At 42.8% G+C, this 19015-nt stretch overlaps 1 protein-coding gene across 1 annotated transcript; it reads right to left on the bottom strand.

Moving 5' to 3' along the window:
• Window positions 1–2311: 2311 nt before the first annotated feature.
• nacad (NAC alpha domain containing) lies at window positions 2312–17559 on the bottom strand. Its single transcript, XM_084726913.1, has 10 exons — window positions 17187–17559; window positions 13630–13913; window positions 7343–12809; window positions 6829–7077; window positions 5458–5549; window positions 4934–5002; window positions 4399–4545; window positions 4185–4319; window positions 3916–4038; window positions 2312–2456 (listed from the first exon to the last, which is right to left on the bottom strand). Exons 1-10 carry the CDS (start codon window positions 17269–17271, stop codon window positions 2442–2444), a joined length of 6666 nt encoding a protein of 2221 aa, XP_084583039.1. The 5' UTR covers window positions 17272–17559; the 3' UTR covers window positions 2312–2441.
• Window positions 17560–19015: the final 1456 nt, after the last annotated feature.

Here is a 19015-nt window from a genome sequence, read left to right as displayed (position 1 = left end):
TCTCGAATGGATTCTATAAGATGGACTGAGGCTTAAAGTCCAATGTTTATAATATGAAAGTTGATCTGCATGGGAAAAAAGTAGAAAAAGCTCATAATATCAAGGGAACTGTCTTCACGAAGGTTTTGAGTTTCGAATTGAATTGAATTTTTGAAATTAACATAAAAAAAAACCTCCTCGGCCTATAATATTTCTAATAATAATCCTGTTTAATATGTAAAATGTATAATTATAATTTATAATATTTGTTGAGTTGATTTATTTTTCTTATATAAGAAACTTAAACCTTTTGAAACAAAAAATGTCAAAAAGAGTTGAGTAAATTCATTAAAACAAAGTGAATAATGGTTAATAGTTTAATATTTTCAACTGCAACTGTTTAATTTTGAAACACCCAAATAATGAGATATCAAGATTCAAGTTTATCTAAAGAAGAAAAGCAAATTACTTAAACTCAAAAATTCAGTGAAGTCAGAAGCTTTGAAATTGAGTTTTCTCCACCTTTTTTTTTTACAGCGTGTGTATGATGCAGTGTTAAGAATGAAAGTAGCACTACTGTTTGCTAACAAATCATTTCAAGTGACCATTTAGTAGTTGTATTATCTTGCTTTACATTGCCTGTGACAGTATTTCATTCATTAATGTCAGTACTTTATTATAATTTAATCATCTCACATGTGTATTTGTGTAAGAATGGGAAGTCAGTCAGAGTAGATGACTCAACATGCCTGGTATGAGTTTGTGTTATTATTGCCACCACTTGTCAAAGCAGAAGTCTGCAGTCCCGGGTGTGTGTTTTGTACTCTAATCACTTTTGTACAATAAACTTGATAGATCTGTAGTGTACATCTGTCTGTGTGCGCTTATGTCATCTGTATTATGTGGCATTATAACAGAATGAGAAACAGAAGAAAATGAGAGCCTGACTTCATAATGACACATCCGCTTTTTTAGAAAAATGTGACATCTGAATCTGGCACAGTGCTGCTAAAGTGTAACTGTCTGGAGTATGAATTATATAAGAAAGTTGTATATGTAAAAACTTATGAGCTTTTTCACCCCCAAAGCTGGTATTAAAGGTCTGAACTATTGTAAGACTTGCATAAATCTTCTGGGTCCAAAAAACGATTAAGCAGTGCACAGTATTTCTGTAATATCCGCCTCTGTTTCTGCCTTTGGTAATATTACAATGCAGCATACTTGAATTGTTTTCTCTTAAAATGCCATTAACAGAAATTATGTTTTTGCATTGCCCATTTCACCCAATCCTGTGTGTGATGATATAGTACACCATTCACAGCAAATGCCCAATGAGTCATTTTTAAACTACTTAAAAATATAGGCCTGTTAACCCTTGAAGCAACATTATGTAACTATTCTACCTTAAACTGCTGCTGCTAAATGTAGCTGCAATTAGCTAGTCAGCTGCCCAGACTTGGAGCTGGACTGTTGGCATTTCTGCTGCGAGCACAGGAGCTTTGAACCACCAGGAGAAGGTTTTCAGGCCCTGGGGTGTGAGAGGGGTGTGGTTGCCGGTGGGGGAATGGCGCCAGTGTTGTGCCAGAAAGCGAGCGGCCAACCTAACCGAGCTCAGCAGCACTTACAGACATCATATCAGAAGACATTAAAGGAGGAAGCTAAGAAGAGAAAAAGAGCAAGAGTCTGACCAACAAGAGTCAAGAGCAAATGTCAGAATGGCTATTAGTTGTTGGCAAGAACTTTGTGACATAAAAGGCTGAAAGACTGACACTAAGCCGGCCTTCTTGCTGTTGGACTAGTTTGTTTCGTGTTGTTGCACTTGCTTGAGGTTTGGCTGAGTTAGCAAAATGGTTGGCTTGCTAGTTTTTGATTTTAAGTAATGTAATCATAACAAATGCATGTGCACAGCTGTCCATATTTACAGCAGCAGAGTATAAGTGAATTGCACTCTGAAACTGTGGGAGCACCACGCAGAGAAACACACCAAATCTCACATAATAATCTTTAACATCAGCATCAAAGAAATGACTCCTGACTATGTTGTTGTCACTCTTACAGCAGCTTCCAATTCTGTGCTGAAAGTTGTTTTTGATTACGTTTCGATCACATTTGCCACAGATCGAAACATGTGAAACAATTCATAGATTTGACATTATGGCTGATATGATCATTTTGAACCATTTTGGAAAGACTGGCAAAGAAAAAAGCGAGGGGGTTGGTTGTTAGATAGACAAGTTGTGGGTTTACAAGATATTACGAACTGTGGTGCTCCTTGTGTTAAAAGAAGTTACATCTGCGGTCACTTCAGTGAAATCAGACTTACAGTGACAGCCCACGTTGGAACAGACTTTATTTAGCAGATATTGGGGATGCAACATACAGTAGCAGCGATACAGAAGAGTCAGTGGCATTTAGGCTTTATAGGCTGGAGGAGGGGGTCAGGAGTCGATCTTCCTCACCACTCACATGGTCAGCTCCTGTATGGACGAGGGACAGAAAGACGGAGGAGACATTAAGAAAAGAATTCATGTACCCAGGTAACAAAGTACAATACTTTAATGCAGCCATTTCCAAAGTTAAGAACGCCACGGTCCACTGTTAATTCTGAAAATCTTCAGCAGCCCACCCAGACTTTTAATCTCAACTCTGACCAACATGAGACTGATTGTTCTAGTGATAAAATACAAGATATGTTCCAGTGTTATTGTGACTGGTCACCAAACTCAAACTCATAAATACAACTGTATTTATGGCCATGGCCCACACTTTGGGAATCACTGCTTTAGTGTCTTAGAAATATACCCTAAGAATACCAAAGATATTACAGTTATACTTTTTTGCTTCATAAATATACTAATTTTGTAATACTAAGTGGTAAGTGGTATTTCAGTGGACTTAAGAAGCATACTTGTAAATGTATTATAAATTGTACATTAGTGTACTAAGTATATTAGTAGCCCATACTAAATTGCAATTTACTTCTTATTATTAGTAGCAATCCTAATCAATAAATAACTGTGACTTTAATTTCACTTAATTAGAAGTGTATTTAGGTATGCTTACAAAACGTGCACTTCAATTACCTATAAGTTTATTGAAAGTTTTGTTTCAGTGGCACAAATAAGGACACTGTAATTTCATTAATCAACCAAGTATATCAGTACTAATACTTTTAAATGTACAAAGTATGATTAAAGTTGTTCCACTTAGGCACATAAAAGTACACTCAAATTATATAAAATACATTTAAAATTGTGATTTTTTTTACCATATAATTACAACTATATTACACTCAGTGCAAAAATAGTTGTTCCAAAAGAGCAAATTTGAAGTTAACTTATCATTAACACACTTGAAGTATACTGGTGATAAGTCTGACTGCAGGCACACTCAAGTATGCTAAAATTGAATAAAGGTGTGGTTAAAAATAAAATGTAATAAATACAATTCTGATGAAAACAGAAGTATAACGGCTGATTTTCCTTCATTAAATGAGAAAATGAAACACTGTCTTCCCTATGAGATATATGTTACACTGCTTAAATAAATAAAATTCTCTGGGATAGTCAGTATGAGACGCTCTGTTTTTGCTTGGCAAGGTTTTGTTAGTGATCTTAAGGCAACTTTGTCCTGCTTTCCACCCCCATCTCGAAAAAAAATCATCTGCGTCACTTTATCAGCTCAGTTATTTCAGTGTGCGCTGCTGCTGCCACCCAGTGGACATCCGACTGCAGTGATGACCTACAGAACTGTAGAGGTTGCTCAGTTACCGGGGAGAAATTCTACTTGTCATTTGTCCTCTGCTCTTTCTCCTTTACTCCACCCCCCCTCCTCCATGCACTACCCTGCTCGCTGGCTATGACTCATTATTTTGTTCACCATCTGCCCTCCCTCTACCGTCGCGCTCTTCCTCCATCACTCCCCCCCCCTCCTCACCATGATAGCATTCACAATGTCATTCTTGTTGTGTTTCAGTGCACGGACGGCCTTGGCTCGTGACACGTTGGCCTGAGCCATCACCAGCTCGATGTCCCTCTGCTCAAGACCTCCCTCGTCCACCTGACGTGTAGAAAGAAAGAAAGAAAGAAAGAAAGAAAAACAGAGAGTGACGTGAAGTTAACAACAGAATAAACAATTTAAGAGAACACTATAACACACTGTGCTGACATTAAGCGTTCAGAAACAGCAGTTAAGACAGTAAGTACCTCTTCTTCCTCCTCTTCACTCTCCTCCTTGATGGTGAGGCTGGGTGGGACAGGTGGGGCCAAGGGAGAAGAGGTCACAGGCACCTTGAATTTCTCCGCAGCTGCTTTGTGAGCTTGCTGAGACAGGTCCTCGATCTGAGAGCAGAGAGAGGAGAGAGTCAATACAATACGTTTAAAGAAAGAAATAAAGACAGAGAAAGAAAGAAAGATTTACCTTTGCCTCTCCAAAAACAATGTAAATGTCTGACGCGGGGCTTTTGAACACATCTGGTCTGCTGATGACAAACAAGATGCTCTTGGACTTCCTGATGGTGATTCTGGTCACGCCATGGACCGGCTTCAGACCCAGTTTAGACATAGCCTACATGTATACATACAGCAGCAGAGAGAGTGAGAAAGAAAGACAGAATTAGACAAACGAAACAATATCCTCAAAATAATGGCTTTCATAACCAATTTTGCTATTTATGGAAGCCCATGTCAAAATAGTGCCCTTATATCTCAAAATAATGACTTTGTATCTGAAAATAATGAATAAGCATCACAAAATAATGAGAAACTTTCTTAAAATAATGAATTAGTGTCTTCAAATTATGACTTAGTATCTTAGCGTGATATGTTCTCATTATTTTGAGATAGTTTTGGCAGAAATGGGCTTCCATAAACGTCAAAACTGATATCCCAGATCAGATATTATCTTTGAAGACTTTATTAATTTATTTTTATACAGCACAATACAGTGGTCTGACCTTGCGGGCCTTCTTCTCACTGCGGCTCTGTTTCGGTCTGTTTAGCCCTTCATCTGCAGAGGAGATAGACTGGAAAAAAAAACCAAATATCAATTACTTGAGTGTGACAATCTATGACATTTTCACATGTCAGTTTTGCTCATATCACCAAAAGTGACTCATCTTATACCCAGCTAGGTTTTCACTGCTGTTTTGCTGTTGCCAGGCAGCTTTATTTTCTCTTGCACAAACAGGAAGCGATGCATTTTATGTTTATAGCAACAGCAGAAACATCAGCTTGATTTAAGTACAAAAAAACATACTAACAAAATAACATGAAATTGGCAACTAAGGCTGAATAAATACCAATAAATTGTTTCTCAACATAATCTCAATGTAATCCCCCCAAAATACACTATCAAGTATATTAGAAAATATATTATCCTCTCTGGCCTGCAATACATGTTACAAATTGTGTTAAAAGCATAAGGGTAACTCAGTACAGGAAAAGATGGTTTCCAGTAGAGCAGCATGAACAGACTCACCTGAGGCTCTGATGGTCTCAGTGGCTCCGGTTCCTCCAGCTCAGGCACTGAACCCTCACTCTCAGACTCATTACAGGAAGCCAGTATGGAACCTACACAATGCGTACACACATTCAAGTGCATATTAAAGTGAAGTGTATCATATACTTATTGCCCTAGAAACTAATCTCCATAGCAGAGGTAATGAGTACATTAGTGACTCTATCTCATTAGTACTATGCTGATGAAGAGTGTTCATTAAACAAATCCAAAAGCTCATCTAATAAACTCTAGGAAATTTAATTAGACTATGGAAAATTATTTAATTATTATTATTATTAATTATTTCCACAGTGTGTGATTTTAACATTATATGTAAAGCACTACTGCCAGCAGGGCACTCTTCATCCACAAGTCTAACAGTGAATTATAAAATGTGGAGAATTTACATCTCTTGTAATGTCATCTTTCATAAAAGCACTGCCACCATAAGCTATTCTGTCTAGAGCTGCGGTGACTAGTCGATTAATTGATTAGTTGATTGATAAAAAAAAATAGTCGCCAACTATTTTGATTTGTTTCAGTTATTTTTCAAGCCCAAATTTTAAACATTTGCTGGTTCCAGCTTCTTAAATGTAATGATTTCCTGCATTTCTTTGTCAGAAAATGAAGAGTCTTTGGGTTGGATTTGGACTGTTGGTTGGACAGAAAAAGACCTATAACAGGTTTGAAGAGTTTTACTTTGGGTTTTGGGAAATTGTGATAAGCATTTTTTTAAATAATATACTGACATTTAATGGACTAAACAGTTAATCAGTTAATCATGAAAATTATTGGCAGATTAATCAGTAATGAAAAAATGTTAGTTGCAACCCTACTTCTGGCCTATATAAGGATGTTAATGATTAATCATCAATAAATTCTATAACTGTATTATCCTAAACAAAAATGTATGAATTTGTATTTAATCGATAGAAATGGTAGTAATTTTGCTTTATTTGACTGACAGAAGTATTTGTTGAATAAGGGACCTTAAACTTAAAATGATAAAAAATGAAAATGGAAAATTAAAACATAGATTTTATATATCTTAATAATTATTAATGATCAATCAGTTAATCAGTTGTTACCTTGATAATTAGCCTGTTGACTGATTTTCAACTATCAGTTAAGGAAAATGCACAACATTTGTAATCCTAGTTTTATATCATGAATTTCTATCCAGGCATACAGTAATATAACAAGAGTAACAGTAACTGTGAGTTCACTCATGCAGAAACAGAAAGAGAGATAGAAAGAGAAAGAGGGTGGAGTGAGTAACAGAGAGGAAGAAATTTAGGGGATTTCTAATGATGATTTTTTACGTCCCATAGGAGACCAGGAAAAACTCACAATTGTTCTTGAAGGAGAGGTCGATCTCTTCAGAAATCCTGTGGCTGTGGTTGATTGGACAGCCTGACTGTCTATCGGATATTTGGTGGGCAGAGAAAGGCTGTATTTCCCGTTGACTGGACGGACCAGACTCTTTCGGCATGGATCCATTTCTGTTTCCAGCGACTCCTCTAGGCTGGGATCTGTGACCGCGTCGAGGCAGTCCACTATCTTCATCACTGTCTGTCTCCTCCTCTGCCAAAAGGGGACCTTACAGAAAACACATTAATTCATCATATTTGATTAAGAACCTCACATTTGACTTTGTTTAAACAAACGTTCTGCTTCTTTTTTGTTGCTTAAAAATGATGGATCAGCAGAGCATAATGGCCATTTTTCTTTTTGATAACAATCCCAATTTGCAAAGCACTCTGTCACTACTGCCAGAACTGACTTAGAACAAAAAGGATAAGGAATTCCTCAGTGTGGATTACACTTTGATAGAAATCTGACAAGCCATAATTTCTATACTCACCTCTGCACCTGTCTTGTGTGCTCCATGCGCGACCTTGCTTGATTTGTTTATGAGGCTGGATGTTGAGATTAGGCTGTGAATAGGACTGAGACTCTGGATGGGAGAAAGCGTCTGAAACACATGCTGAATCTAGAGGCCCAGACCCAGGTGAAGATGACTCCTGGGTAGGCTGGGAGAGGCCTAATGGCAAGGCGGTGGAGGATGAGGGTGAAGAGACACTTGTGGCAGATGTAGTTGATGTAGAAAGGGCAACAGTAACCTCTTGGGGGTTGTTGTTTGGAAGCAATGGGGAATCAGGGGCTTGTTGTGCTGTGGGGGAGGTAGTGCAAAGTGTAGGGGTGGTGCGGCATATGGACAGTGAAGACTGTTGCTCAGCTGAGAGGTCAGGTTGGGATTCCTGAACAGGTGTGGAAAGATCATCTTCTGGCTCTGTAGGGGCAGGTAGATGGGGGGAAACTGGAGATGCTGAGGAAGAAAGTGGAATCGAAGGGTATGATACGGTATTCTGGATAGGTGGGCTGTGGTCAGTATCTATGTTGTTGTCATTAATGTCCACTGTGACTCCTCTCTGACTCTCAGATAGTGGTCTGTTATCAAGCACTTCTTCCTGTTTCTGATGTAATTCTTGGGTCATTGACATCACAATATTGAGGTTGTCTGTAGTATGCAGTGCAGATTTGCAGTGTCCATGGCTCGGACTTTTTGTATCAGGACTGGGACTGTTATCCCCTTGCATCTGTGATCCAGATTCAGCTTTGTCTGTCCCAGATGTCCTCTGTTGACAGTCTGACGATGAAGCTTTGTTGTTTGCCTTTCGGCCTGTCTCAGTTTTACAACTGTCTGCAATCCCCTTTGACCATCCATCTGCTGTGGTATTTAATGGACCAGAAGGTTTCTTTGGCTCATCAACAGACTCAGGGCTGGAGTCAGCACGACTGCCTGTCTGGGATGCCCCATGTTTGTTTTGTTTCCCTCTCCTCCCCTTCTTAGCAGCAATTGGTTTATCTGTGCAAAGTTCCCCTTTAGGGGTGTGACACGGAGAGTGCTCTGGGCCACTCTGTGCAGGAGAGGTTTTTCTTTCCTTTTTGTTCTTCTTATCTTTCTTTTCACCTCTCTTTTTTGCTTTCTCATCCTCATCTTCTTCCCCTGAGTTACAAACAACACACTGCTCTCCTCTAAAGGCATCTGTAGTCTTTGGTTCATCAACAAGTCTGTCAATCACAGGACTGACATCACCTTTTCTTTGGCCTTCAATCTGAGGCTCCACTATCTCTGGTTCTGTAGGAGAACCAATATTTTCCATCTTGTCCTGACAAGCTCTACTCAGTCTGGAATCAATAGATTTACATTTAGGAGTAAAGGACCCAAAGGATCCGTGTAGCAAAGAAAATGCTGTGTTACTCTCTGGAGTGATTGTCTGACACTCCGGACTGTTATGACATCTTGACTTCTGTGTAACAGCTATGTCCATGTGAGTATCAGTTAATGGCTCTGAGACGCTACAGATATCTTCTTTGGAGGATGGTGCCTGCGTTGTGTCTGATGTCTTGTTGATGGAACTGTCTGTTGGTTCTCTGTCTTCATTGGGAATTGTGTCAGAAACCAGAGGTGTCAACTCCTCGAGTGGAATGTTAGACACAGAGTCTCTAACACTGACACTCACACTCTGGGGTCTCACTTCCTCCGATAGAGCATTCAGACTTCCACACATGGCTACTTCCAAGGAGTCAAAGGCAGAGTCATTGTTATTATCAGAGTTCCTCCAAGTATCTTGCATTTGTGTGTCTGTGTTGTCTACATCATTGTCTGCATTAAGATTACTGACATCATCCTCTGGGAATCTGGAGCTCCCATCCTCTCCTCCCCCTGCTTCTGAGATCTCCTCAATGGACCTCCAATGGGCCAAGTTGGACTCAGAAGCTCCTTCTCCTACCAATTCTTCATCCGCCATCCGGTCTCTCTTACCACACAGACTGTTGTTATCTTCCTCATCCAGGACAGAACCCAGAACATTGTCATAATTTCTGCACACTTCATTGCTCATGTTGGGAACCACGGCTGTCTGTGTGCTTTGGCCTTCTGTGTCACACATGAGCAGACTCTCAGCCTCTATCTCATATTTCTTCCCTAGAGACAGGGAGAGAGACTCCCCTGCTCCCCAGACACCAAGCCCAGCCCCTGATCCTAATCCCAGACCGAACCCCAGCCCCATCCTGTCATCACACCATGCCGCAGCACCAGAGCCCATCTCCTTGCTCATGTCTGTTTCTGAGTTTTCCCTTTTGGGTGAGATGGCAAGGGGGGAGTGTGGGGATCCAACAGCTCCCAACACCCCATCATCAGTACTCAGGGTGTTTTCCCTCAGGTTCTCCTGGGCAGAGTCACCAGGACCGTGTTCAGGGGTCAGGGCCAGATTGTCAGCAAGTTCTGAGATGATCTCTGGAGAGGCAGTAACAGGGATATTACTTGGATTGGGACTAGGGTCTTTAGGGCAGGAGAGAAGAGGAACACCTTTATTCAAGTCATTAGTGGCAGTGGCCATATTCACAGAGGGACCAGAATCAATGCTTCTAATTTCCATGCTTATAGACTCAGCTGAGGCATTCCCATTCTTCTGGTCAAGCTCAATGTCAGACTCCCTGTGAATACTGGACCTACACATGACCTCTGCCCCTCCAGACACATCAGATTTATTGGCAAATGACTTTGATAATAAGCGCCTGCTTGCTCCTATGGTCTTGTAGCTTTCTGGCTGATAATGACGAGGCTTAATGAGCAATTTGAAAGAGTCTTTTTCTTGTTCTTCTATGGGTTCGTCCCCTGAACAATCATTGCTCTGTTTTGAATCAGTATCTGTTACCTCTGGGTTTTCTTCAGCCACTCCTTCTGGAAGAGCTGCACTGTTCGGGTCTGTCACCTCCTGTGTGGAAGTGGCAGAAGGAGGAGCAGCAAGTTCAGGTGGAGTGTGAATAACAACAGGAGTGGTGGGAGGGTTAAAATGGAGGCTGTCTTTCAGCTGTTCACTGGGGTTGGAAGAGCCAGATATATCCATCATCTCACTCTCACTTCCACTCCCATCCAGGTTGCTGGAGGATTCTGGTTGACAAGAAATTGCTTCTGAACAACTGGGCAGTTTCTGGTCATCCATTGGTTTGTCTGTGCTCAGTTGCATCTGCAAAGGTTTTGTTTGACCCGTTTCACTGGTAGATTCCAGTTCAGAATCTAACTGTGGTTCAGGGGGTATAGGTTCATCCACAGGTTGAGGTCCTGCATCATTTCCTGTGGGGTGGGCAACAATGGCTTCGGAAAGACAGGTGGTTTCGGGTTGATCTACTTGTTTGTCTGTGCTCAGTTGTGTGTGCAAAGGTTCAGTTTGACCTGTTTCAATGGTAGACCCCTGTTCAGGTTCTGGTTGCATTTCAGGGGGATCAACTCCATCCAAGGATGTGGGTTCTGGTGATTGTGCATGCCTCTCAGTGCTGTACAGACGTTCATCTTCCTCCCCATTATAAGAGGCAGAATCTAATGAGTCATCTGTATCGTCTTGGAAACAGAAGGATTCGTCCAACCCCTCATTGATAGATGTCTCTGAAAGTGAATGAAGGAAGGATGCTGAACTGTCCTCATCTGTAGGATCCTCCACTGCTTTGCTATCACAGTCCTCATCCTCATCCTGCTCTTCTTCTTCCTCCTCTTCCTCCTCTTCTACCACTTTCACCTCTACCTTTGCTTCCTCACCTGCCTCATCGTGGTCATCACTGTCATCATCTTCATTATTTTCATCATCATCATCATCATCAGGAGCACCATTCGCATTGCCATCATCATAATCATAATCATCATCATCATCATCATCATCATCGTCATCATCGTCATCTTCAACATCTGCCTCCTCCTCTCCTCTTGCATATGCATTAACGTCCTTTCCTTCATTTCTGTCATTAACTTCTCCTATTTCATTCTCATCCTCTGTGGGGAAGAGGGTGATTTCCATTGAATCAGCCTTAAAGATAAGGCTGGTGTGGAGGGGAAAGGAGATGAGGGAGGCAGGGATCATCCTTTCCTCATCTGGTATATCATCGGCACAGGCTGCCTGGGAAAGCATGAAAGAACTGGGGCCGAGCCTACCAAAGGCTCCAGGACAGAAGGCATCCAGAGGGATGACAGGCGAGTCAGGGCTAAGACTTGATGAGGGCATGGTCATGTTCTCTGTGTCAGGAGTCAAGGCAGTGGAGGGTAGGTCTGAATGGTCATCCATCTGTCCATAATGTTCCTGTGATATACATGCCTCCAGTTGCAGTTTCAGGCCTGTTTGCATGGGTCTAGAGTACTCTGCTCTCCCTGCACTGGCCTCTTCCAGCGGGCAGAGCGAGCTCTCAGACTCTCCCCCATCCTCCTGGGAGTCACTGCTACGGCTGCTACTGCTCCTTAGAGGGGATGTATCCTCTGTAACCCAGCAAGGGCGACAACTTTCTCTGGAAATCTTGATCTCTTCCCCTTTTAGAGCCTCATCCTCCTCAAGGATCACTGTCCCTGATATACCTATTCGTGAATTCATGACAAAATCCTCAGGACGGTACAAGCAGAAGTCCCCTGCTCTTTCCTCCTCCCGTTCTGGACCTGTGCGTCCTTTTTCCTCCCCAACTTCGTCTCCAATTTCTGATAAGGAGCCCACAAAGCAAGCAGGGGCCTCCTGTGCTTCTTCCGTGAGGAGCAAGTTGGGAGAAGTTGAGGGGGAAGTGGAAGACGTGTAAGAGGAGGTCCAGCTGCCTCCCTCTGCTGTGATATAAGATCCAGAGGGAGAGGTGAGAGGGGAGCAGAGGTCCTCGCTGTCTGAGGGAGAGCCAGGAGAGAGAGGGCAGGCTGGAGAGCCAGGATATGAATGATGTTTAAGGTGCGAAGAGCGAGAGGCCATCTTGATTGGGGTGGAAGGGGCGGTATAGTACAAGTCAGGGTCAAGAGATGAGGGCACACCCACTCGTAGTGGGTCAACAGCATAGGCTGGCTCAGAGAAGGACAAAGCAACTGGACAGGCCAGCTCAGAAAAAGAGAGGGAAGGCACTTCGTCTTGAGAAAGGGTTTGTCCCTCTTCCTTGTTGTCTCTCAAATTGTCATCTGTTGTGACTGGCTCTGGGGAGGAGGAGGAAGGGCATAAGGGGTTGTGAAAAGGAAGAGGGAGTACGGTTGGGGGCTGCACAGGTTCTTTTTGCAGATCTTGCTGTTTTTGAGGGGTTTGGACTTGGCTTTCTTCTCGGTTGGTTTCCAGCCGGGTCTCTTTTGCCTGTGACTTAGAATCTGAAAAGCTTGGGATAGCTGGCAATGGGATAGCCTGACTACTTGGCTCAACCAAGGGTTTCCCTTTCTGGATCTCTGTTGTTTTGAGCAGTGTCTCCTGACCCATCACCACTCTGGTATCAATGGTCTGTGGCTCTTGATAGTCACTCTCCACCTCAGAGCCAGTCAGGACCTGGAAATAACACATTATACATACATATTAAACAGGTCCTGCACACTTAAACATGATTTTTATGCAGTAAAATAAATTTGATTTCTGTACTGTGATGAAACACATAAGTGCTGGCATTAATATTGATTATATATACAGTTCTTAATAATTTAATAAAATCTGCATTTCATGATTTGAAAATGGCTCAAAATGCCACCTATTATTTCAATGATGAGACAGAATTGACCAGGGGACAGCTCTAAGTCATGGGATTTATATTTTTAAAAAACATGATTGATGATCCCATAATAAACAACAGGGCTATGGCTATGTACTGACACTCCCCAGCAGACTCACACACCAGGGAGCCTCTCAGCCTCTCTAAACCACTAATATTAGCTCAGCTAACTATGATAGAAGTACAACATAGAAACTTTTTCAAAAAGGGCCAGGAATGTGCCTCTACTGACTGTCAAAGCTCAAGTGGACTCTCTGTGTTTCCAGTGTTCCTCTGTAAACAGAGGGCCTGACAGAGATGGCTGCCCATGGTTGGTTAGCTCTGACTACTACCTGTTACTGCTACACCAAGCGATGATCAGTCTGTGTGGTCGCTTTCATAGCCACACCCTTGCAATGATTGTTTGGTGCATCCCCACTGTGCCACCCCACTTAGTGCCTTTGCTCACTTTTTTAGCATTTTTCAAAATTATGCAGTGAGTGCGCTGACACATGGGAGTTAAGTTAGACTTACACAAAGTCCATATAAATATACCACTAAAATGTGACAAGTAGCATATCTGCTTTTAAATTTCAAACATGTTCATCATCACATAACACACACCTTGATTCTCTCCATTTTAACAGGGACATGGCGGCCACATGGTCCATGACCACCTAATTTTCCAGATAATCTGGGAGTGTTGTTGCGATGGTCGGAGCCTTCAGGTTGAGGTCTTGGAGTACCAGAGGAGCTAGGTGTTGCATGAAATATTCGTGGTCCAAATGGAGAAGTGCATGCTGGGAGTAACTTCTGAGGGGTACTGGGAGAAGGGCTAGAACCACTGTCACTAGGGGAGGATCCACTGTCACTAGGAGAGGAGTCAGTTGACGGGTGTCTGGTTATGTCTGTAAAAGCAGAAAAAGAAACATAAAACAACAGATGACATAAGGAGAGGGAGCTTTTGCATCACAGTCTTGAGGTAAGGAATAAATAAAGTGAAGAGAAGTGAGATCAGTTGAGCTGACTGAATTATCTCAGTACCATGACATTAGACACGATGTGGAAGGCTACGCCTCCTTTAGTGTACAATAATAGACTTGTTATCGCTTTGGTTGAACTTTACTTTTCTTCTCCCACACACTAACTCAGAGAGAGCAACAAAAAATGTCACCAGAATGCCAGTCAGTAGAATAAATCTCTCTCATCTCTGAATGTTACTTTGACAAATGGCTTTGGAAAGCAAAGAAATCAGCAAGACTGAAAACACAGAGTATTTGCAGGCTGTTTTGGAATGTTTTTTTAAATGTATGAAACTGAATAATCCTGCCTGTAATGGTCCACCATAAGGATGGAAGCAAAAAACAATGCTTCTCTGCGTGCACTACAGTATCCTATCGTACCTCTCTGAGTTCCTCTGTCTCGCTTTCTCTTTCTGTATCAGTGTGCACAATTGCACAATTAGCCAGAGGCAAAAGGAACTGTTATTGAATTGTCCTTCTAGACCACGCTATCATCTTCATAACGGTCATCTGGAAAGGGGAAATCACTGAGATGAAATGACAGGGTGAATGAAAGAAATGGGGTCAGGGGTGAGTGTGTATGCGCAAGAAAAGGGGAAGGAAGGAATAAAAGACTGTTTTATTCATTTGTTTCAGTTCCACTGCTTATCTTTAATGATTTTCTTATGTCGGATCGATCATGGCTATAGCACAAAACCATACATTCACTGAAAAATCCCTAAAGGATGTGATGTAAGCCTCTTCCTCTCCTCTCTCCACCACACAGGGAGGGAACAGAACCATCATTTGCTCCCTTAACTGGGCCATTGCCACGGTGACCTCAATCCACATGCTGATTGGCCATTATAACACACAAGTGGCTCAGTTCGGTGCCAGCCACAAACACACACACACACCCTCACACACATATGCACACACTCACTCTGCCAGGAACCCAGATATCTCTTACTAATTCAATCTCTGTTCTGTATCCCCTTCTTTGTCTCCTCCCTTGAAATTTCTTCCTCTCTAATCCTCTCGTCAGTCCTGTTTTATACATGAATACATATAAATAGCTGCCTCTCCTTGTTTCGCTTTTAGCTGCGACTCCTTGCTCCCATCTCTCCCCTCCGTGTGCCTTTGCATTTCCTCCCTTGCTGTTCTCCTCCTGCCCTGCCTGTGGTGGTGGCAGCTGCAATCATCAGCACTTAGCATCCCTGCGTGATCACTGCCCCAATAATAAGCGGTGTGTTTGTGTGCGTGCTGAGTCATGCCTCATAGACTAAAACCTGCCACTAATCAGAGAGATGCACAGTTAAGCGTGGACAAAAGCCAACTCCTGTCCTATAGTTACATGTACGGCACAGTCTAGAACATGTGATGCATGGCCTTATGAAAAGGCACCTAGCTTCAGACAAGCAAAAAGCTATAAAGCTTTATCTGACTTATACAAAATCAAAACTACAACTACAGTGAACACATTAGGAAATGTTTCTCCCTTACAGGCTATTCTAGGCATTGAAATCACATGGAAAAACTGCAAGCAGTTCAGGCTACTGTTTTGCTAGACTACTAAATAAGTCAGTAATGTCTGCTAGCATAACTGTCAGTCTCTGCCTCTTTGCAAATAGTCTGTGGATGTCTGCCTCTCCTCCGCTCCCTGGCCTAGTAATCAAGTAATCAAGGCCTAGTAGTCTCCTCTGGGGAAACGCAGTAAAATCAAGCACGCGGCTTGCCGTACAGTACGAGGAGCAGGCCGCAGCAAGCTGAGCATACTGGAGCTGCGTCACAGAGGCTGCAGCGCTGGCCTGTCAGCCCCAAAGGGAGCCTCTGTTTCAGCTATGGCTCAGATTGAAGCCAGAACAAAGAGACATCCCGACAGTCTCATATGCTCTGCCTTTCCCCATCTGTCTCTCTCCCTCTTCAGTCATATAATCAATCTTGTAACCTCTCCTTTTTCATCAAGTATGTGCCAGAATACAAGTTGTAACCAGAGCATCCGACAATTCTCTCTCCTCCCTCCTCTGTCAAGATTCAGGCCAAGAAAGCTTAAAATAATTTCAAGCCTAACAGATCAGGGCAGTGATGGAGTTATAGCAGGAAAATTTCCAAATTAGCAAACCACTGTAAGCTACATCCAGCAGAGAGGAGGCAGGGAGTTTGCTTAAGGTTATCCATCATAACTGTCGGGTGTTTATAACAAGATATACTGTAAGCTGTGAGCTATACTGTGTCCTATAACTTTGACACAGTAGTGTCAAGACTCCAGTGACGACACTCTGCCCATTATTGATTGTGATCAAGGGAACATAAATAAAATCTTGACCCTCCCAATCTCTGATCTGCACTGGCCCAGCCTTACTTACTCCTGTTTATCTCTCCCTACTATCATTATTTCGTGATTTCACAACTTTAAATATACAGGAGCAACACACGCAAAAACTGACAAGGTTTTAAAACAACAATAACAACAGCTCTTGTGCTTGTGTGTTTGTGTTTGTGTGTTCCTACAGTACAGAGCGCTGCCTGCCATGCTGCTGTGTCATGTTCCTGCTGAGGCTGGGGGAAGGGAGGAGCCATTCTACGCTGCCCTCACAGCTCACCAAATTTGCTGGGGGGATGTGGCTGCAGATGGGGTGGCACCAGGGCTGAGGACGGGGCAGCGGGAGGAGGGATAGGGGTGAGGAAGCAGGCCAGGGTTAGGGAGGGGGTTAAGATGGAGCTGGGATGCTGGGCGCATGGAGGGAGGGCAATTACACAAAAGGTTTTGGAAGTGAGATGCTGCGTTTAGAGGAGAGATTGTTTGTTAATCTGGATTTAAGGACGCAGAGTGCTTAGAGGTGGGCTGGGAGTTAACAGTTGTGGGGAGGCTGGATGGGGAGACAACATGCGGTTTAGTGAGGAGGCTAACATGCAGCTGAATCACTCAGATTGCATGTCAACAGACAGAAATGAACTCTAAACTGACTATTCTCCACATTAAGATCATGTTTAACAGTCGCTTACACTTTCACTAGCCCAGAATATGTCTGCCATGCTTTCTATCCAGAGAACTCTCCCCTCCTGTCCCACTCTATTTTACACCATCCTCATCCACTCTTCTCAATTATGTCCTCGATCATATCTACATGCTTAATTCTCTCATTCTCCCTTCTCCATCCCCAACCCCAGAGGTCCTACCTGGTCCAGGGAGCCCTGTCTCCTCAGCTCCCTGCTCTGGATGCTTGTCGGTGGGGACAGATCTGTGAGTGCTCTCCCCCGGCATGCTTCTCGCTTGGCTCTGACGCAACAATAAACCATACAGCCGGAACAGACAAGGTGAACAGGGAGAGGGAGTGAGTGTGAGAGAGGGAGAGAGAAGAAGAAGAAGAAGAAGAAGAAAAAAGGGAGGAGGAGGAGGGGGACCTGGATGCTCAGCGACCCAACACTCAGATCTTCCCTGCAGCACGTGTCTGTCTGTGTGTGTGTATGTGTTTGCGTATGAGACAGACAGAGAGAGAAGGAGAGTGAGAGATGGTGCAGCACAGTGATGCTGCTGTTGTGGGCGTGTGTTTCAGAGCCTCATGATCCAGTTCATCTGAATATGTGTGTGTGTGTGTGTGTGTGTGTGTGTGTGTGTGTGTGTGTGTGTGAGGGTTTGTGTAGAATCTAAGAGGGAGCTGCAGTATTCTCTCTTGATGCCCAATTCCTGCTTCCCTCCCTCCCATCCTTCCTCCCTGTATCTCTCCGTCCCCCCTTCTTTTCTGTCCCCCCCCTCCCCTCCTCCTCTCTCAGCCAAGCAATGACTGGATCTTGGGAGATGATGTCAGCAGATTTCCACAGGTCTCTCAGTGCTGCCCTCAACCTTGAAGGAAAGGACCAGTACTGCAAAAACAAGAGGACGATAGAGGAATCAAAAAAAAAAAAAAGGAGGGGGATTCAAGGAAAACAAAACAATGACGGGGAAAGGGAAACTGAAAATTCAGGCAACCAAGGGCAGACACGAAACCTAAAAAGTGTACGGCTAATTATCCCTTCTGCCTCCTGCTCTGACTGCATCCCCGAGGAGTCAACAGGGAGACATTTCTCCCGGGGGCAGCAACAGCATCTGTCTCTGCCTGCCCTCCATCTTACAGCCGCCTCTCCAGCACTCTTTGCTTGTTCTCCTCTGCTTTTAAAGATGAGGGAAAAGTAGATAGAAATAGAAAGACGGAGGGGGCGGCAGCACTGAGCCAAACCATCAGCGAGGGTAGTTTCCATGGCAACCCAAAAACTTCACATGATAGAGTGCCAGCTCAGCAGAAGTGAGTGCCGCTTTATACTGGATAATGTCTAATAGCCTCTGTGCAGTTCAGGTGACCTCAACAGATATAGCCGCAGATAAAATCACAGCTTAAAAAATGGAAAGAGGTTTTTGAGTTTTCAACTCACTTTATCCTCTTGACAGCTGGTACGTTGTGTACAGCAGCACTTCTCAGGTATCATCCAGAGCAGAAACAATATATTTCACCAGAGCTATCCATTTCATAATAAAATGCTGGGTAACACTTACTAAGACGACCACCTCTATAGTGTATTATGGGTTCATTCATAGCATATTATAATGCATTCATAAGGCTTCAGACTATACTCATAAACACATAATGCTTTCTGATTCACTATGCACTATGATGCACTGATTGTCAGCAAAATGTTTCATCATTATTTTTACGGTGTCAGCCAGAGTTCATCCCTGTGTGAAATTTTAAAAGGTCATTCCCTGATATGGATACATGAATACACTGTCATAAACCCACTTAGCACACAAATAATCAGGGTGACAATGCAGCACAAGTCAGTTCAGTATAGATCAGTGTATTGATGGGATGATGAAAAAACACATTTAACCAGAGAGACAGAAGAGAAAAGACAAAGAAAGTCATTTTCAATCAAGTCCAAAATAAATATTCCCTGAAACTCTTCAGAGTTCAACACAAAAACACAACTTTTCAGGTCTTCAGGAATAAACAGCCAAAAGAACTCAGTTTGTT

The sequence above is a fragment of the Lutjanus erythropterus genome, chromosome 9 (assembly GCF_056507025.1).
Source record: "Lutjanus erythropterus isolate fLutEry1 chromosome 9, fLutEry1.hap2, whole genome shotgun sequence".
NCBI classification, from domain to species: domain Eukaryota; kingdom Metazoa; phylum Chordata; class Actinopteri; order Lutjaniformes; family Lutjanidae; genus Lutjanus; species Lutjanus erythropterus.
This window is presented reverse-complemented; position numbering and strand designations above follow the sequence as displayed.